The 21,185-nt window shown below is 51.5% G+C and overlaps 2 protein-coding genes across 25 annotated transcripts in view; both read right to left on the bottom strand.

Moving 5' to 3' along the window:
- The window catches only part of TPST1 (tyrosylprotein sulfotransferase 1), a 39,292-nt gene extending 28,064 nt beyond the window's left edge, over positions 1-11,228 (bottom strand). For 5 of the 11 annotated variants that reach the window (XR_011134811.1, XR_011134814.1, XR_011134812.1 and 2 more), the window contains exon 1: positions 5,365-5,571. The gene's annotated coding sequence lies outside the window, so the exon portion shown is untranslated. Of the gene's footprint in view, positions 1-5,364; positions 5,593-9,289; positions 9,455-9,972; positions 10,136-10,945 lie in introns of those variants that run through there. The other 6 variants (XR_011134813.1, XM_068909699.1, XM_068909702.1 and 3 more) reach the window with 6 other exon arrangements.
- Positions 11,229-17,477: 6,249 nt separating this feature from the next.
- The window catches only part of CRCP (CGRP receptor component), a 34,140-nt gene continuing 30,432 nt past the window's right edge, over positions 17,478-21,185 (bottom strand). For 10 of the 14 annotated variants that reach the window (XM_068910031.1, XM_068910022.1, XM_068910021.1 and 7 more), the window contains one exon: positions 17,912-19,199. In XM_068910031.1, the coding sequence (XP_068766132.1) occupies positions 19,056-19,199 (144 nt within the window). In that variant the 3' untranslated portion in view covers positions 17,912-19,055. Of the gene's footprint in view, positions 19,200-19,625; positions 19,740-21,185 lie in introns of all 14 variants that reach the window. The other 4 variants (XM_068910029.1, XM_068910030.1, XM_068910036.1 and 1 more) reach the window with 2 other exon arrangements.

Below are 21,185 nucleotides of genomic sequence, written 5' to 3'. Positions count from 1 at the left end.
GTTATCTCAGAGCTGAAAGAGAAAAAAGGGGGGAAAAAAAAAATCATTCAGTCAATATACCTCTACAGCACAAAAAGCAGAAAGTCTCAGCTTACACATTCAGCTTTCAATTAGGGAAGGGAAACTGCTCTTCATAAAACCAGCATAAAATAGCATACAGAATTGCTTCAAATGCTTTAGAAATAGTAAAGAGTTACTTAAGAGTCAATATTCTTTAGATAGAAGAGTTAATGCAACAGAAATGATATTTTGCTGCAGAGCATGCAAGACCTGCAAACATTTGCACTTCATACAATCCCTAACACTATTCAGGTTTTGAGAACGTGCCATAAAACTAGTTTCCTCAGGAAAAAGCCTTCGCCACCTTCCAAACAAAAAGCATCCCTTGAAGCCACCAACACTCCCCAAATGCAAGGGTTAGCTAGCTGATCACCAAGGAAAAAACATGTCAAGACCATGGGCATGTTAGCTGTTTTGTTCTAGTCATTTATTTAGAATATCACTAAGAAAACCGCTTGCATAACTGAGCTGAGGAGCAAGTGGTATTGGGGAAAGACTGCTGACTGAAGGCCAAAATACTCAATTCACACGTTTGGTAAGGCAGAATGATGACTCACTGTCAGCACAATTCCCGCACTGAATGCGAGTCAGGGCTGCAGTCTGCGAGCAGGATTCCTAAATTGCCTTAAGTATTGAGTACAGAAAACAAAAATCCACATGACAAAAAAAACCCACACCAAGCAACCACAAACCGTTTTAGTTTGACACAGCAACTTTACAAACTTCAAAGATGCCAAAGGCTGAAAAACCTTGAACAGCTAACAGTAGTCCTAAGACCTTCTGTGCTACTGTTTTTTGCCCAAAAGGAATACCTGGAGCATGCAACTGCCACACAGCGCGGCAAGACCAAAGTCCTGTATGTCAGGAAATCAATAGAGGAATGACAGAAACAGCACCTCTCTCAGCAAACTAACCAATTCCACAAGCTAGTAAGCTCTTCTTTGTACCCCACATCTTAAAAAAGAGCTTTCACTATAACCAAGTATGACATATAGAAGTTACGGCTCTTCTAGCAGCTTGCAAACAAGCAAACCCCACCTTCTCCCTCCTCTGCATGAGGGAGCATTCTGGATCACATCAACCTGAGGAATATCATTACAATTCATTAATATTCTACTGTTAACAGCAACTGAATTGACAACAAAGTCACAACAAGACAATCAGCAATCCCTTGTTAGTTTTAAGTACAGCTTTGAAAAAATACTGCTTTTTCACCAACTGTGACCTGAGTAGAGCAAATTGCCACTCCAGCTAAAAGCACAGACAACAACAACAGAAGCTGTAATTTGAAGATAACTCTACTAGGGTAGATCAGGTCTTTAGCACCAACAGTTTCAAGTGATAGACTAAAACAAGTTTCTAGAAAATGTAAGTGTAACTGAAAGCAAAGAGAAAGTTAGGATCTACCAGTTTCAGTAAGGGGGAAAAGTGCAGCTAAGCAGAATTGAATACAACTGAAAATTACTCCCAGAATATCAAGGCTATGAGTCAGTCGCACAAGGATGCTAGCAAAGCAGAATGACTGCTTTTGTCTCCTTATTCCGCACACACTAGTTCTCTCTCCCTACACATGCAGTAGGTCAAGACCTATGTTGCTGAAGTCCATCTGAAAAAAGTTGAAGATCTTTGCTTGGTGAAGAGGCAAGTTATTCATTTGTATTTTACGTTACAACAGTTCAGTGGTGGGTTGTTTTTAAAAACCAAAAATCAAACCAACCAACCAAAAACCACAAACATTCACTGTTTGGGGAAAAAGATCTATTACTGTCCAGTAATAAGCAACCCAGAAAGGCTTTAGAGCTCAAACTTCGCTTTGGAGACTGGAAAGCGTGATAATCATCTACCTGCTAATTTTCAACCAATAAGCTTTTTCCAATGGCTAAATCAACAGGACACCACCACTGATATTATCCAGCTGGAATTATGCAGTAGCAAGGTTAAGGGTGGTGGTTAAACAGAGGAAAAACCTCAAAGTGAAAGTAAAGGAAAGGAAGATACTGACATGATGGTGGACATTTGTTTCCTTAACTCCCATCAGCATTTTCATTCCTCCTTCTTCAGCCAGGAGCAGATGGAAGAGCGACACAGATGATGATAGTTTATGAATCCCTTCCCTTCAACTTAGTGACCCTCTTAAGCAGCAAGGTAAGCCAAGGCGGTGAGACATGCAACAGACTCTGCCTTTCTGATGCAGTTAACCAGATCAGCCCAAGTGCTTCCTTGCACAGAGGGACCTCTGTCAGGATCTCTAAAGGCCACCTTACTTTACTTGAAAAAAAAGCAAAGCAGAAAGCTACCCGCCCCCCCAAGAAAAAGGTAAGCTCTGCAGCCGCAAGATGGCCTTTCTTCCAGGCCCAGTTCTTGGCCATACAATGCACATACAAGACCCCATTACACAAGGCTTTTAGACAGACTTACGCAAAAGTATTTCTTGCTGTTGCCCTGTACGGACACTACCAAGTCACTTGCCTGAAATGCAGGCAAAATAACAGGGTTGGGTACTCACGTAACATAGATGTTCCACAGTCAAAGTGTCAGTGGTGTTGAAGTAGAAAAGCCAGTCACATTGTAATCTCTTACCATTTTTTTAAAGATTAAGTGAGATATACACCATAAGAAGTTTACCCCTCCCCAAAATTAAGCCATGCACAAAAATATATTAATCTAGATTCAGACATTTCTTTTCTGGAATTTGAAGGAATCAAAACAGAGGCAAGCTCTTTTTTTTTTTTTGGATCCAGTTTTAACACTATCCCATCTGCATTTTGTCTCAAGTGATCACTTCTGAGTATATTTTCCTGCCAGGCGCTACACTGTACATATATATACCGGAATGGCAGTAGATACTAAAAGTTCTCAACAATCCTCTTTGAAAGAATATGTTTTAGAAAACACTGGAGACACAATGAAGTATTTCTTAAGAGAAAGTTCTAAACTAATCCAAGTAAGAAGCCATTGCATACAATGGCAGTCTAGTAGCATTTCTAAACTGAAGTTAAGAAAAGGTTTTACATGAATTCCACAAAAGTCTTTCCTTTAAGGATCTCGTTTGTTTCTGGTCATTCCTGTTTGCTCACCGCAAAGAAGATTGCATAGGGAAGCTGATGGTTACATGATAATGGTATAGCAAAACACTGAGAAACATAACCAAAGTATTCCAGTATACCACTTAAAGAAGCTATACAAACTGTTTGTTGTAGACTCATTTAGAAGGTCATTCCAAAAAAGTCATTTAGGTCTTCAAAGCAGTGTTCATACAATCATGTTAACTTCCCTAAAGGGCAGACATCACGTACTACCACCATTCACGTAACAGAATCAGAGGGATGCCAAAGTATTGCACAAACAAGCAAATCCCAAGTAAAATGCTCAGCAAAGCTGGAATTAAAATGAACAAGTCTTGAGTACTAACTCCATCTTCAGTGTTTTAAATCACCATGGCAAGCCCTTCCAGCTGTTTTCTCTACACTTCCTCCTCTGACTGAGGGAGGAGAGGGTTAAGCTGGGGACTGGGGGGGGAGGCAGGGCGGGGAATAACACCACGCAAAATGGTGTGAGCAATTGTTCTTCACCTCCACAAAGATATAAGCAGTAAGTCACCTGGTGGTAAATATTTGGGATAAAAAAAAAAAACAACCAATCAGACCAAAGAAAGCCTAACTTCAGGCAGAATAGCATGGCAACTAGAATGATACAGCTGGATGAAATTACTATGAAGGAATGTTGTTCACACATCACATCCCTTGGACCAGCACTTGTTTAAAACATATATATGTACTCACATTATATATATACATACACACACGCACGCTACATATTAGTAAAGGCCAAGTTAATCTTTACAGCCAGATACCACTGCTGGATCTTAAGCTTCCATACTGGGGAATACTACACATAAACATGCAATAATTCCACAATTCCTGTGCTCATTTTTATGCAGCTACCTCCTTTTCTTTTACAAAAAAAAAGGAAAAACAAACAAATAGAAAACCTCCCCAGAAAAAACAACCAACAGTTTCCCCCAGCTCTCTTCGCAATCCTCCATCACACTAGTTATATCAAAAAAAAAAAGGGGGGGGGGGATTCAGAAGCATTCATACTTCCTCCAGACCTACCAATGCTTGTAAGCTTTCCTAACAAGCAAGAGGAAAGTGGAACAGACCCCAACCAACTAATTAGTGCAACCAAAGCACTCAAGGGTAAGTACTGTTAGGGTTTTCACCATTTCAAACATCTATGATGAATTTACAGGAAAGCAAATTAAGAGATATTCTGCTTCAAAGGAAAGCTCCAAGTACCCACATAACACACAGTAAGTCATCAGGATTTGCAGTTGAATAGTCCAAACAAAAGTTAATCAGCATGCTCCTAGTGATGCAAGAACACACAGTATTGGTTAAGCAATAAAAAAGTGCTCCTGGAGAAAAAATAACAAATGGAACTTTATTGACAACATGTATAGACCATTATCCCTTGAAACAAAAACAAAAGAGCCAAAAACCACCACAGCATACTAGTAACAACTGAGCTATCTCCCCACGCGCTTTGTGTGCAATGCCCCCTAGCATTTCAAAATTCAGTAACGTAAAGGGTTAACGTGCTAAATCTACAGGAACTTCCAAAAAAAAAAAAAAAAGGAAAAAAAATCGCTCGAGTCCGTAATAACACGCATAAATCGCTTCTTCCAGCAGTAACACTTCCAACTAAGAGACAGGCAAGTGCAGCGCTACAAAACAGCTCCTGGAACGCTTACACATACTACGTGTACTGCACACTGCGTTTACACGTACCAGCGCAGCGCTGTAACACTACTCCAGCGCGCCCCAGACAGCGCTGCTGCCCGCGCTCGCCCCGGCTGACCCCGCCGGCCGCCCGGCGCGGAGGGAGGAGAGGCGGCGGCGGCGGCGCTGCCGGTCCGGACGGAAACCTCCCGCTCCGCCCGGGGCGGCGGCGGCCGCCGCAGGCACCTCGCTCCCTCAGCCCGTCCCGGGGCCGCCTCCCCCCGCCCCGCCGCGGCGGGAGCCGAGAGCCCCGGCCGGGCCGGCGCTGCGGCGGGGCCGGAGGGCAGCGAGGGGCGGCAGCGGCGCGGCCGCAGCGCCCGGGGAGCGGCTCCCAACGGCCGCCGCTCCCCAGCCTGGCCGGCCAAGGCAACGGCAGCACCGGGGCCGCCCCAGCGCCGGCCAGGCGGGGCGCGGCGCGGCGGGCCGGGAGGGGTGGGGGGTTGGGGATCAACGGTCGCCAACGGCCGCCGCGCCCGTTACACCGCGCCGCGCCTCAGGTGAGCGGCGGGCAGCGGCTCCTCACCTGGGCTGCTGCTACCGCCTCGGCGCCGCGCCTGCCGCTGCCAAGGCCGGGCTGGAGCCGCGCAGCAGCGGCGCTGCTGCTGCCCCTCCTCCTCCTCGGCCGCCGCCGCCGCGGCTCCCCTCAGGCACCATCGCAGTGAGGAGCGGCCGCCGACGGCACCGGACCCGGCTCCCCGCCCGCTGCCGCCGCCGCCGCCTCCCGTCAGCCGCGCGGCTGCGGCTGCCATGGAAATCACAAGCGCGCCCTGATTGGTCGCGGGCCTCGATGTGTCGAGGGACGCGGTTGGGCCGGCGCGGGGGATTGACAGCTTCGGGGCGGGGCCGGGAGGAGGGGGGGCGGAGCCGTGAACCGGGGGAGGCGGGGCGCCGCTGGGGCGCACATCTGGCGCGGCGCCGCCGCAGCTGGCCAACAGCTGGGGCGGGGCCGGGCGGGCGCCGCGCCGGCACCTGGGCAGCCGGCGGCGGCGGCGGCGCGAACAGCTGGGCAGATGTGCCGGCCAGGTGTCGCCCTTGCGGCGGCCGGGAACAGCTGGCGGCCCCGCAGTGCAGTCCCTCGGGCACCTCTGCGCACATCTGGCGACGTTGTGCCTCGGCGGGGAGGGCGGGCAAAGGCAGAGAAATGTTTTCTTCCTGGGAGGCCTCAAGCATTGGGCTGAGGGAGTAAACCATGAAACGAATAAATACAGTCTACACTAAGGGTTCCTTACGCGCTAAGTTCACGCCACAGCAACATAATGCCATTTCTGAGGAAGAAAGCTGCAGTAAAGACTTCAGCTATACGGAGCTTTTAAAAAGAAAACTCTGCGCAGAACACTATCCACTCCGTCAGTCTTCAGAGAGGGGTTTTGCAGGAGAAATCACCCAAAACTGAGAATCCCATTGTACAGCTGTTCCGGGCATACAGTTTTCGTGCACACTGCTACAACAGTCAGATACACTGATAAAAGGTACAGTTAAACATTTTAACAGACCTGGGGCACCTACAGCGCAAGACAGCAGGGAGGCTGGTGCTATCACAAATCAAGGCTCAGGTGCCCGCTGGTGTTACGCGCCCGTTTTGCGCCAGTGGGGAAACAGAAGCAAGCCCTGTGCCGACCACACGAGGAACTGGAGGGAAACATCGGCAGTATCACCGGGCCGGAGTGCAAACTCGAGCCCAAACGGGCTGTCCGCACACCACACAGCACCTCTGACCCAGGTTGGGGTGAAGTAGCCAGGCAGGGAGCTAGGATGACTTGGACTCTTGTTTTGCCCCTGGAGGCATAGATACAAGGCGCTCAATCCATGAGGAGACTCACACCCATAGATGAAGTCACTGCTAACAAAGACTGGCCAGAGGCCACGCTAACCACATCCTTCTCAATGCACTAGGCAAAAAGACAGCTTTTATACCTAAGGAAGGGGAAAATAAAGTTGAATTTGGCTTGTTAACATTAACATAGCGACATGAAAAGACTGAACCAAATTGAAAATATATTTCTCTACGTATGGAAGTTCTGGCCCAGCTGGCATCACCGTACGCAAACACACTGCTGAAACGTCAGCGCTGCTTCTGGAGCAATCCCCTGGGACAGTCCCCAAATTTGTGCTGCCTGCCAAATGAAAACAAAGAAATCATCTAAGGGGCTACAACAAGACCCCAGCCCCACATTCGGGCTGGGGAAAGAAGTCTCTGGGCTGCACAGTTAGGATTGTCAGCTAGCTCCTGTTCCTCACTGTTTCTACGGCTGTTTCTGCTCTCCGCCATCGGCCGCCTGAGGCACCTCGCAGCTGGGGAGGACGTCCCCTCCGGAGCGCCTGCGCCGACGTGCAGAGGGCAGTACCGGCAAGGGGGGCTGCGCGCTAACGACAGCCAGCACGGTCACCCACCCGGCCTGCGAGCCGGAGCCGCCGGACGGGGCGACGACGGCCGCCCGGGCACCAGGGCTGGGGGAGCGCAGCGGCAGCGCGACCTCGGTTCGGGACGGACGGGAGCCGGCCCCCTTCCCACCCCCGAAGCCCTGAAACGGGGTCTGGGTCACGCTGCCCTTTCCCGGAGGGACGGCACAAAGGCCCCAGAGGCAACCGGCTGGGTCTGCTCGCCAGCCGAGCCTCACGAGACGAGACGCGAGGGGACCCGAATCGACAGCAACGCCGTCAGGATGAAAGAATCACTAACGCACCATTACCCCGCTTCTCACAGACCTCGCAAAGTGCCCCTCATAAAACGTTTATGAGCCTGACAAGAGGCGGTTTCCCCGGCTAACAAGGAGCCGTCCTCGCCGCCCAGCGCTCGTTCTGCTTCCCGCCTGCCGGAGGCGACAAGGAGGCCGCGGCGCCCGTCCGCGCGGACGACAGCACCTCGGCGCCCGGCCCAACCGGGTCTGCTCCATTAATACCTGCACTACTCGCTCACTGGGGACTAACAGAGCAGGCTGCTGGTTTTAGCACACTGTGGGTTTTTTGGGTTTTTTTTTTAACTGCTGATTTATACCGAATCTGCGAGAAAAGCCAAACATTTGCAGGTGAAATAACTCTCAGCAGGGAAACCGCGCTACCTAGCTGCCTCTCGACATCACGCTTTTTATCTTCACTGACCCCACAAAGCCTGCGTGTACTTTCCTCGCTAAGAAAACATGAGCCGACAGGTACTCGCAAGGCAGCGACAAGTACTTTCCCAGCGGGAAAGGCTCAGTCTAGGAAGGACCAAGTTTCAAAAGCGCCGGAGAGCCCTACGGGGCGACGGGCTCCCCGCGGCGCTCAGGCGGCTGCTGGGAGCCGCCAGAAACCAGAGGTGCCTTTCGGGCCCAACACTTCCTTCCACGTTTCTTCCCTCCAGCAGCCAGCGCAGGGTAACAAATGTCATTTGCTCCCAAGCGGGGCTGCGTTTCAACCGGTGGTTTGAAGATGAAACGTTCTGCATCTTATTTCCAGTCAGTTTGCCTCGACCCATGAAACAGCGCTTTTTCAGAGCGCTTTATTGCTTTGTCTTTTATGGCTCTAACGGTGAGTCACGCGTCGGGTCGCTGTTACGGGCTGGCGACGCGCGGCGATCAAACAGTGCCTCCGGGGCGGGGGGGGAGCCGGCGTCTCGCAGGCAAAGCGGAAAATCCCCGCGCTGCTGCGTGACGCAGGCAAACCCGCTGCGCGGAGCGGCTGCCCCGCGCCGCTCGCTCCCTCCGCCGGCAACGGAGCGCGGGTCACACGAGCTCTCACATATTTCACCGCGCAAAGTCTGCATGCAGACAGCCCTTAACTCGCGGCAGCGAAGTTGCTGCTGCCGGGGGATAAACACCATGCGACGCGCTAGCGTTTAATTGCTCGTTATTCCAGGCTGAGCTAGGGGCTGCCTAGAATTCACGCCGGCTTGTTTCTTAAAGCCGGGCAATAATTCACCCTTGCTGGGCGCGCGGAGATGAAGGATGCTGCCAGGGCGGGAGCCGGAGTCCCGGCGAGCGGCGCCCCAGCCCCGGCTCCTCGGTTTGCCGAAATCTCGGGGAAACAGAGGCCAGAAGCGGGGCCGGGTGGACGTGGCTTTCGTGCCCGTTTTCCCCTCTGGCAGCAGCGCGCCTTGAAGCCGGCGCAGGCAGCAGGAGCAGCCCCGCGTCCTGCCAGCGGCTGCTACCTACGCAAAAAGGTGTTTTCAATTTATTGCTGAAATGCGTCGCAGCACGAAAACCTTCTCCAGGTCCGCGGGGACGGATTTGCTGCCTTTCCCCGACACGGAGGCGCGAGCGGCCTCTTCCCCGCGGCGGCGGGGCAGCGCGCGAGCCAGCGGGGACGGTGCCACGCTGCCCGGGAATCTGGCACGTTCAGAGATGAAAACGGTGCCAAGAGCGCAACGAGCCCCCCCACGCCGCTCTGGCCAGCTCGCGGCCCCCGGCCCGAGCCAGGAGTGCTGCGCGTGCGGCTTTAGGCACGTTCTTGCCAGAGCCGTTAAATATTACCCTTTTTTCCTAGAAGGCCTCCGCAGCGACTGCACAAGCCGGGCTCTAGCCGGTGTCTCGCAGGGGCAGGCGCTGCCTTGGCTGCCGCCGCCGCTCGTGCCTTCGTCCCGGCCGGGGGCTTTGAGAGGTGATGGGGGGAGGAGGGGGCTGCGCTGGCATTTCTGCCTTGGGGGGGAAAAAAAAAAAAAACCGTTAGCTTTTCTAAAAGACCCGCGACAGGCTTCACGGAGGCGCTGGTGGCAGTCGCGGGCACGGTAAGGCACAAAGCAGCTTTGCTGCGTTTCCCTCTGTCCCGCGAGCCTGGGAAATTCATCTGGCCTTTACATACAAAGCAAAGCAAACCGCCGGGCGGCCCCGGCAGCAGCCGCCCCGTCCCACGGGGAGCTGGGGGGACGCGGGGCCCAGCAGAGCCCGAGGCGGCGGCAGCGCGGCGGCGGCAGGAGATCTTCCTGCCCAAACGCGTGTTCCCACACCCAGCCGCGGGCCCCGGGCTTAGGGCCGGCTCGCTAAAGGCGGCGGACGTGTCGGCCCAACTTCGTCTGCCTTCGCCAGCCGCCCGCTCCTTCGCGCTGCTTCTCGCTGCCGCCCGCGGCATCTGTGGGGCCCGGCCGCCCCCCGAGCCCCGACGGCGCCGGCCGCAGCGCCCGGCCTCTGCCCCGCCGCTTCCGCAGCCGCCAACGCGCCTGCTCCGCCGCCTGCAGAAATAATTACGCGGCTCGGGGACGGGGGACGGGGGACGGGGGGGGACCCTCCGTGCGGCTTTTGTCCCTGCTCTAGCCGGGGGATGCAGGAGCCGACGGAGGGACGGGCCCGCAGGGAGGCGGTCCCAGCTCGCTCACGTCTCCAGGGGCCCTTTCTTTCGCCCCCTCAGCTAAGCGCCGCCGGCTTTGCCCGAAGGACTTTGCTTCGGCCCCGGGGCCAAAGTCCGGGGAAGGGCAAGGACGGGACGGCGCCGAGGGGACGGCGCCGCCCGCAGCGCTGCCTCCCCTGGTTTGGTTTCAATCCATCCTTTCTTTTCACGGCTGCCTCCCAAACCGGGCACGCCGTAGCCGATCCTCTGCGGGAGCCAGCGGCACGGCTGAGGGCGATCCATACCGGCAGGGAAATAACCCGGCCCGGGGTGGGGGGGACACGCGTGGGGCGTCGAGAGAGTCGCCTGCCACCGACACCCCCCCCCCCAAAAAAAAACAAAAACCTGGCCGCTAAGAAACCGCTCACCCGGGCTGCGGCCGAGGTACGCACTGCAGACCGGGCCCGCCGGACGCCGTCCCCCTCGAACCGTCCAGGCAGGCGCCACGTTCAAAGAAACCCGGTCGCTCGAGAGGCAGAAGAGAGAGGAAGGGAGAGCGCGGAGGTGACCGGACCGAGGGGGCCAAACCCCCCCGGGGAGCTGGGGCGAGGGCACGCAGAAAGGCCACAGCAAGAGGTGGAGGCGATAACGTGACGTTAGCAGCCCAGGGAGAAAAAGCCGGCAGCAAGGACCGCGGCGCCCGCCGCCTCCCGGAGCGCTGGCAGGAAGGGGACGAAGGCCGCCGTGCCCCCTGCCCACACGGACCCCCCCCCAAAATCCCTCCGGTTTTCCCCGCGGTTTTGCGGCAGGGAGCCCGGAGGCGACGCTGGAGGCGCCGCAGCCGCCCGGGGGAAACCGCTCGGTACCTGCGGCCGTCCCGGCGCCCCGGCCCCGCCAGCCGGCATGTCAGCCCCCCCGGCGGCCTCGCGGCCCCCCGCGGCGCCGACTCCTGCCACCCGTCTCGGTCACGTCCAAGAGCTTCTCAGTCCCTCGTCCGGCGGCGGCGGCGGCGGCGCGGTTTAACGATTAACCACGGCGCTCTGGCGAGGCCCCGGCGAAGCGGCCGGCCGCGCCGCTCTGGGCAGAGCCCAGCGAAGGCCGCAGGGAAACGCCACGTTTAGAAGCTCCCGAAACGAGGTTGCAAGCGGCAAGAAGCAACGTTGGTCTATTAAATCGTGATTTAATAGAGCTCAGGGTGTCTCTTGCCCGGGTCCCCCGCGAGCGGCTCCAACCGCAGCCGGGACGTGGCCGTGCTCGGCCACCCCAGGACGCGGCCGCGCGTCCCCCCGCAGCCCTTCCCCTCCCCTCCCGCTGCCCCGGACCCCCGCGCGCCGCGGCTGCCGCCCCGACGGGGCGAGGAGAGCCGGCCGCCCCCGGCCGCGCTGGGAAGAGGCCGGCTGGCTGGCACAAAAGCCGGCCCTGGGGACGGGGGGGATGGACAGGAAACAGGAGGATGTTTGAGTTGGCCTGAAACGGGCTTTTCCGCCCCCGTTTTCGCCGGCCCGCGCTGCCGGGAAGGGCCCCTTTCGCCCCGGCCGCGCCATGCACGCTCCTTCGGCAGTGGGAAGGAGAGACGGGACGGGACGGGACGGGACGGGCCACACCGGCCGTCTTTGCTGGCGGCGAGGGAACAAGCCCGAGGGGAGGAAGACGCCGAAGCCTCTCCAGGCGTCAGCAGGCGTTTTCGGCGCCTCCTTTCCCCGTCTTCACCTCTGTCGCGCTGCTTCGAGCAGGGGACGCACTCAGCCCCGCGCTGCCACTGACCTTTCTAACGAAACGGGCCAGTTCGGCCGAAACAGAGCTTTTTTTTTTTTTTTTTGGTAAGGTTTTTAACATATTTCCAGGTGGTTCAATCAGGCCCTTTGAATGCATACATACGTACGTATATACACATTATATATACACACACACATACACACACACACACATATATATACATATATATATAAAAATATGCCGGGAGAGCCGGCAGAGCGCAGCCTCCGCGTGCTGGGCAGAGCTGGATGAGTTTAACAGTTCGGCCCCGCTATTTTTGGCCGCCTCTCCCCTTGCCTGCGCCTGGTCCGTAAGGAAAGGGCTTTGCTTCCCCAAGCCGGCACCCCGCGACGGCCGAGCCTGGCGGGCAGGCGGCGCCCTGAAGCCGGGAGCGGGTTTTGATAAAGCGGGATTAAAAAAAGCCCCCCGACCGCGTGGGCTGGGAAAGCGCCGCACGTTAGGTTTTTTTTGCGCGGGTAATTGATAACGTGGAATCGAATCCAAGGCTTAAGGAGCGGGAGCCAATTTGTATTTTAATTCCATGTCCTTGAAGGGGAAAAACGTAGACAGTCAGCGCCCCAAGAGCAAGTCTGGCAGGAAGAAGCGTTGTTGAGTGCAAAAATAAACATAACGGGTCTACTACGAAATGCAGTAACCTCCTTTAAACGGAAACAGCAGTGAAACGCAGGGTTTCCAGCTGAGAGCCGTGGGTTGAGCTCGTTCGCCCTTTGGGCTGGAAGCTGGGCTGATAACCCAGCCTAACACCCGCCTCTCGGGCCCTGCTGCCGCTCGCGCTCGCGCCCAGCCAAGAAACGGGTTTCCTCCGCTGGCGGCGCCACCCTCCTCCTGCCCCCAAAACACCAAAACCAGCGATTTTCCCGGGGGGCAGGAGCCGGTGGGGGCACCGGCCTTTGATAATAACGTTAGTAACTCCAGCGTTTATAAAAACAAAGATCCTTAATGTAGAAGGAAATTAATTTAAGCAACGTGCTGCGGGAGATGCGCCTGCCGCCGGGCTTTGACACGTTTTCGCGGCGCGGCGTACGTTTTAGTTGGGCTTTGGCTTGCGCTCCGGCTTTTCAGCCCAAACTCTTCTTTTTTTTCTCCATGAAATCTTTGCGGCAGGACTTCTTTCTGTGGGAACAGCAAATATTTTCTCCGTCGACGTCTTGTACAGCTCCAACCTAAACAACCCTCTCGAGGACTTGGGCCGCGTCCCAAACTCTGCGCCTTAGTTTCAGCTTTTTGGAAAGAGGGATAACATGATTGTTCCTCTCTCCAGGAAGGTTACAAAATGCCACTTAGGCTTTTAAAAGCTGCGCGGGCTCCTTCCAAGGGTCCCCGGGGCTCCTCCGCCTGAGCCGTGGGCCGGGACGCAGCCCAGCTGCTCCCGAGTATTTTCAAGTGTATTTTCATCCCCAAGACACCAGCTCCCCGCCGCCTTGCTCCAGCATCCCCCTCTTTTTACAGCTCTGGCCGCCTTCGCCGCGGGCGGGCGAGCAGCGGGACGGCCTCCCCGCTGCGCCCCGGCGGGCACCCCGGAGCCCCGCGCCGCTCGCGACCGCGGCCTGCGGGCTCCTCCTTCACTCCCATAACTCAACTTCCCCACTGCCGGCTGGGCCACGTTCAAGAGCCAAGAGAAAGCTCTCGGAGGCGGCGAACGCTCGCGCGGCCGGGCAGCTCTGCGCCTCCCCGCCTAACGCCGCGCAGCCGCCGCGAAGGAAGTTACATCCGCAGCCCGGCGGACGAGACCGGAGCTCCGAGCGTCGTTGCGCGGCCGGCATCAGCCCGGAAGGACGGCAGTTGTTGCTCGGATTTAAACGCAAGCCTTGTTGCGGCGGCTCAGAGCACGAAAGGCAGCGGCTGTCGGGCCGGGCGGCGCACGCGGGAGCGCTGCCCGGCCGCGCCGCAGCGGGCTCAGCTCACGTGCGTTCGTTCGCGGTACCAGGAACGTCGCGTTACAGCAGATCTTCTGCTCTCACGGGTGAGGCGAGGCTCCGGGGCAGAGACCACGTCTTTGATTTAGACCAACTGGTACCGTTGCAGAAGACGGACGAGTTTTCAGGCACGAGAGGTCGTCTTCCTGCAACGCATCTTTGGAAACTCCCTGCTATCCGCTTCTGCTGGGTGAGCTTGGGAGGGGGCACCAAGCACTGCCGGATGGGTTGGAAAAGGAGGGTTATGGGCAGCTAAATATGGCACGTGAGGAATGAAAAACCAGAAGAGCCTCGCCTTAGCCAAGGTGCACACACCTTTCCCCGTGATTGCCCCGGCAGGACAGAAGCTGAAGATCAGGAAGACTTCCCAGACTGCTCAGAAAATCAGTGGCAGAGTCAACCCCCAGACCCGGGATGTTCAGCTCCGTCATCCGCTGCTTGAGCGGCTAAGAGCTGGCAGCTGCTCTCACAAATAAAAGTTAACCCCCCCGCAAAGGTTGTCACCGGATCCACTAGGGCAGGCTGAAGCGTCCACGGTGTGTCCCAAGTCACTGGAGCACCAGCAGCTCGCCGCGGGATTGATTCTGTAAAAGCGCCTGTTGAAGCACGGCGAGGCGCGTTTCACCGGTACAAAGTGAAACAGCCCCCGGGCAGCAGCGTGTGCTCTCCCTACGCTTTCCACGGCAAAGAGCTTTTACCCCAGGGAGGCAATAAAAAGTTCAGTCACAGAAAACGCAATGCAGAAAAACGTGTGCGTTTCAAAACCAGAATCCAGAATCATCACGCCTCGGGTTGGCTGGATTCATCTGACCCCCGACTGCGAGGGCCTGAGCACAGCCGGCGTTAAATGAGTGACTGCTCTGCATTTGGACCAAATCTAAGGTAGTGGAGCAGCACCGCGGACGAATTTGGCCCGTGGCGTAGCATTAAGCAAGCATAAGAGAAAGCCACGATTAATTAAGAGTGAACCAGTATCTTATCACAGCAGCATCCTGTGACACATCCTTGCAGCTCAGATGAGCCCCTTTTGGCACAGACGCCTCAGCTTACGGCCATCGACGCCAGCAGGCACTCTATAACGCAAAATCCTGCTGCAGTCCTGCCAAAAGAAGAGTTTTCCCTTCTCTGTTTTTTGCTAACATCGAAAAAACAAAGTCTTGCGTTGTAACAGAGCCCCAAGCAGCCACCTGCAGCGGGGACCACCCTGCACAAGGACACCGAGAGAGACAAGGGAGAAGCTCCTCCTGCGGCACTGAGGAGCCCAGCAGAAGCAGAGCAGCAGATCAGACGGGGCTTCCCCCACCTCCCTGCCCCACATTTACTCTCCTACTCGCAAGTGCAGCAAAAGAAAACTGGTGTCAGCTTCTCCGCTGGCACTGCACAACTTCAGCTCGCTTCAACGGCCAGATTGCAGGTGCTGGGGGCTACAGCGCGAAGGTGGCAATAGCGACCACAGGGAGGAAGGGAACGCACCCCAAGAGGTTCAGTACGTCGTCCGCAGCCATTGAGCAGACTCAACCCCGCTACCCGTCTGAGCGTAGCCTCCGAGACAGCTCTAGGCCCAGCAGGAATCTGCTCCAGGCAAACTAGCTGTGGGCTACAAGCTGTCAGCTGCATTCGAGTTGCATTTCTCTACTTTATTTCTTCAAAGCCATGACGGGCTCAAAAATATCTCCAGTTTGATTATTGTGCATGTGTCACTGGGCTGCTTGGACTACAGCAGCTGCAAACATCTGCCCCGATGCAGTATCATGATGTGACAGGTTAAATATTTTAAGGCACGATGCTCAGCTGGTATGAACCAGCATGGTTTGGCTGACTTCAAAAGCAATAGCTTGACTAAAACCAGTAGAGATAAGTAAAACCTTATGTACAGAACTAGTAATGACAGTACCTTTTTTAAGGCATTCCGTTTGTATAGACATTTTTTGACTTCAAGGCACTATGTTATTTAACCCTTCCAGCACACCTATGCATTAGACTTCAACACCATTTTAAAGTTCTTAAATCAATGTTGCTTAAAGACATGCTTAAAGCTTCAGAGAGAAACCTGACACAGCCAAAATTTTGGAGTTTTTTTCTTTGCTTGTTCTTATTCAGGCTACACACCTTTAGCTAGTAAACACAACAAAAAATAAAGACAAACAACACGCTTTTTGTTCCCTGCAAGAAAAGGAGAGCTGGCCAGACAAATTCAGCATGTCCTTGGTGGCCAGCAGCCTCGAGCATCACCCTGCAACCACCTTATGGCGTGATCACCACCAAACCTGCTCAACTCATTGAGAGGGATTTCATGTATCATCTACAAAACCCCCTAAGGAAGTCTCCATTTCCAACTTACCTATTTCTCTTTCTCAGCACCAGAGCATAGCTAAGTAGCAGAGACATTTTTTCCTCCTACAAAACAAAGCTTTTTGCTAGCAGAGTTTCTCCAGTGAGGAGTGCCAAGCAATCATAAAGAAGGCTGGCCTTTTTGGGCTTGAACTTAAAAAAGAAACCAAGACACCTCACAAATAGTTTACACTCCATGAATTTTAAAGTAAAAAAACAGCAGAAGAATTCTGACAGCTCATTCACTCACCTTCCCAGAGAAGCGTGTAGAGCTGCCCCAACCAGAGCTTCCAATCTGCCGAGGCCCCAAGGTGGGATAAAGAATAAAAACGAGGAACACATAGAAAATGAAGCTAAAATAATATGCACTTCTTAAATATTCAGAAAGTGCACAGCACTCTACAGTTTTCTTCTCAAAATTAAGGACCAAGCTTTTAAGTGCCAAATACGCACTTAAGTTTTTCTTTCATGCATGACACCATAGGGCCACATGTGAAAAAAACCCTTATTTTACGCAGGTCTTTTTGCCTCTTTTCACACTGTCTTGTCTCCTTCAGAAGAACTAGCAGAGTATACTTACAGTGTTAGGTAACTGATTAGCTAAGAAAACAAAAAGCAGCCCTGGAGGACAGACAGATCTTTTATGTAATATATAGGACACCGGAAAAATGCTGTCACATAAACAAGAAGACATTTGCTTTCCATAAACCATTCCTGAGCCTTGGGATCCCGGAGAGCACGTTGGAGAGCAAACAACACAAAGCGAGAGCTGTTTGCAGAGCCGGAGCAATTCCTCACCTGTCCTTACGCGGCCAGAGAACACAGACAATGATTGAAAGAAGATTTCTTAATGTAACGCAGATGTGCAAATCCCAGATCCTTTTAAAAAAAAATGTTTTTTGTATGGCATTTTCAGGAAGAAGATGGTTTATGTATCTTAATTGAGACTGAATAAGCTATCCATGCATTTGCACGAGTTTAAATGTATGTATCCATCTGGAATTGATTTGTAAAAAGGTTAAATAAAATAGGAAGTGAGCAGTTCCTTGCATCTTGTACAATACAAAGAGCAGAACACAACATGGATGCTGGCAAAAATCCATTATGATAACAAATCAGCAATTCCCAAGATGGAACAGCCAACTGAAGAGATCTGTTAAAATATTCTTGTTGGCTACAGATACCTTCTGATCTGGTTCCTTCTGCTTTTCATAAGTTTTGAACATGCTTTAACAATTTAATTTTAAAAAAGACGACAGATAAAACGTGAACACACTCGTAGCCCAAGGCCAAATGACATCAAACAATACCAATGACCACAAACAGTAGAAATGCTGATTTTAAAATTAATTTCACATCATTGAGTGATATGATCTATTCATCTCTTTTGCTTCTTTACACATTTAGAGGGAAAATATATATCGATGTATCACAAAAAGCACTGAGGACTTTTCCCTTTAATACTGTATTCCTTTTACCTTGTCAAAACGCACCTTTAGTCCTCAGCCTTGGCATGCATTTAATGTAAGATAAATTATTTTTAGGAGGAAATAAATACATTTTTCAATATCCTCCTTTCCTCTCCAAACATCAAACAAGCTTATAAATATTAAGGAAATGCATATCATAAATCCTCCCAAATCGGCAATTATTAGTCCCTTTCATATAAGGCATGACAGAGGCATTCACCGAAAGGGTGAATTATTTGCCCAAGACCACAAAATAAAACCATGACAGAAGTGGGAACAAAAGTCAGATATTCTGATTCAAGCTCTTATATGTTGTCTATAAGCCATGAAATTCCCAGGATGTACTTCAAACTTTATTTCTATTCCCAATACATTATAACAGTTGTACAAGAATGGTCTGCAGTCACAGTAGAAAACCAGTGTCATCTGTAATGCTGAGTGTGTATACATACACACACACACACATATATATATATATATATATAAAGATTTATCATAATCATAAACGCTTTCAACATTAAATACTTGACCCAGAAATCTGTAATCGGAAAAAGCTTCTGCACACAGAAAATTCTGCTTCAGCCAGGACTGATCCTCATTTTTCTAAACTAGATGAGAACTGCACTTAAGTGTTGACTCATTTATTTATTCCATAGTAGACAGTATTGCTCAAGTGGAATGCAAGCCTCATCTATATCTAAATATTGGAACAGCAGAATAATTCAAAGGTAAAATATACACCTCATTTTTAAATGTTCTTCTGTTTGTATGACTAAGAGCCTTAACATTACAGCCCACATCCTCAGCAGGAGTAAACTGGCCTAATTCAGAGGCTTTCAGTGGCAATATGTTGATTTAGCTGATGCTCTGGATCTATCTTTTATCAAGTATAGATTGTCAGACATCCTTGAGGACAGTTACCTTACATACAGATACATAGATCTCTCACTTCCATGACCATCAGCCTTCCTGAACTTGTCTGAACAGATATTAAGCAGTTTTTGTACCTTAGCCTATGTTCTGATCCCTGAAAAGAGCTCTTTGCACAAACAGCTCCAAAAGCTGCCTTTGTATTGCAAACTGCATTCTGCAAAACAGTTGGGCAATTCAAAAGCATATGAAAGCAATTACAATTATAGTACTGCTATGATCATTAAAACATTGCCAGCTGTACGTAAGCCTACTGAAATCTACAGCTGTTATATGGGTAATGGGAAAAATGCCAAAGCTTCAGGTTCTGTGCCCCATAATTTCTCAGGCTGTTACATTACAAACCAAGTTACTATCATTCTCCTACCTCACAAAACGTTTTTTCACACTTTCTTGTGAACAGTTGTTTCTCTCATCACCTCTGAACAATAACAATCGTAACATATTGTATACAGTGATATCCAATATAAGATTAAACCAGATCAAATAAAAATAGAAAAAAATTAACTGATTCTCTTCTGCTGAAAACGGGGCCGGCTTTCTCTAGACGCTTTCTATTCTTGGTCACCTTTGTCTTCAGTTGCCATGGGGGATTCTCTCTGTTGTTCCTCTGGATCTCCTGGAAGAATACTGGTGACTGTCTGGAGGAGTGATTCGATCTGCTCTTCTGTTAGTCTTTCTTCACTTTCTTCTACCATCTGCAGGTCAAAAACACTCTATTGTAATCATCAAATCCACACTTCCTTCCTTAGCTCCAAGCAGAAGCTCTAAACTAATAGGGAAATACCGTTTCAATGGAAGTAATACATTCACTTAGCTCATTACAGAAGCATTTTACCAAGTTGAACTCTTATAATATTTAAAAAGGGAAAAAAGAGCTCCACCATTAATCATGGCAAACGGTAGTCCATAATGACGCCCTATTTTTCTTTTAAAACAAGGAAAACAAAGCACTCAGAACAGGCTTTCCTCCCTGGTTTCTCCTAAAGCCTCTCCCAACCCACACAGCAGATACCTTGAGCCAGGCCTTTCATTCACATCTAATGTGCAGAGCTGCCTTCCAGATCCATTTTCCTAGCTTGCTGTGCTTTTATGTGAGAACTAGATAACCTGAAAGGGGCTACCTGAATCTTCGTATCTTATCCATCATCCAGGAAGAAAGTAATGAGGCCATAAAAGATGCCATCTGATCCAGGAACAGTCATGTTTTGTTGCAGTTTACTGAGATTGCAATCATCCTGAATATAAAAGCACATAAAAGCTATGAACAACACAAAACATGCTGTCAGGAATTAACAGTAAGATTCCCAAAGATTAATTAGGGACCTGCTATCGTGGTGGAGCTGTGAGAACTCTCATATTACTGCTACCAGTAAAAACAACTGCCCTAATTTATCGCCAGCTGTTAAAAGGAAAAGCTTGTCAGAAGGCTGGAAAAGCAAGCCAAATGAACTCTTCACACGCAAATGAAACCAATTAGGATTGTGGGGCTTGAGATTTTCTTTGTATTACACAAAGTCCTTTAAAATCTCCTTTGAAGAGTGGTGATGTGTATTAATTATGGCTCCAAGTCAACATAGGTTTAATCAACTCTGGCTATAAATTGGCAGCTATGCAGATGCATCTTCCCTTCTGAAAACCAGGAGAGTTGAATGTTCAATTGAAAACTTTTTTCAGTGTCCTATGAGCCCTCTTTGCCCAATCTGCTCATCTTTCACCAGCCACTGTCTGCAGATCCTTGAAGAGAGGAAATCAAGCAAACTGGAATCCACTTGTGTGGCAAAGGACAGACCAGGAATATCTGTTTGCAGGTGGCTGTTTCTGGGGACCATCCTGGGCAAAGGATGAGATCCTCTGTGGAATGATCTACGCTGCTAAGTTTCATAAAGCATGGTCAGCCTGTTTTCTGGACAGGATTATAGTGTTATTAATCACTACTGCATTGAACTCCAATGGTGATGGCTCCATAGCAGCAGGAACGCTACAGACATGTAACAAAGAAAAAGCCCACGTCCTTTGGATAGGCAAAATTACTTAAGACTGATTTATTTTGCAGGGGCTAATGCCTGATGCATTTGTCACCATCCCGCTGCTTTCAAGTCTTCACAAAACTGGCACCTTGCCTGGCTTAGATCTGATTTATTGGATCACATGAAGGCTGCCCTTTCACATTGAAATTTTATCCCTTCCTAGACATCTCCTTTCCCTTTCTTCACCAAGCACTTTCTCCTTCAGGTGCTTGCTTCGTGTGGCTTGAGTTAAACACAAGGCTTTGATCAGAATTTCTAAGGAGAGAATACAGAGTGATTTCTGGGTCCGGTATCAGCTCTTCCCGACCTCTGCATTTAAGGCAGAATACACCTACATGAATGTCTAATCACTGCTTCTTACATGCTCCTGAGGGCTGAGCAAGCAATGCTGCAGCTCCTAATATGAGCAGTCAGGTTGATGGCATTTGTACTGGTTGGATACAAAAGTTTGCAGGACGGATAAACTGCAGATAGCAATTCGGGACATTGACAGACGAGCTCTGGTGATCGCTCTGGCAGTTTAAGGAATCACGCTTCACCAGAGAGTCGACGAAAGGAAAAAGTCTCCCATGTTTCAGATGCGTTGGTGCTGTAACTGATGTCTCAGATGAAACTGTTGAGAAAGGAGGCTGTAAAGCAAGGTGCTGGACACTG

Source organism: Struthio camelus, chromosome 16, assembly GCF_040807025.1.
Source record: "Struthio camelus isolate bStrCam1 chromosome 16, bStrCam1.hap1, whole genome shotgun sequence".
Lineage (NCBI taxonomy): Eukaryota > Metazoa > Chordata > Aves > Struthioniformes > Struthionidae > Struthio > Struthio camelus.
Note: the sequence above shows the minus strand (reverse complement) of the source record. Positions and strands in the feature narration are given on the sequence as shown.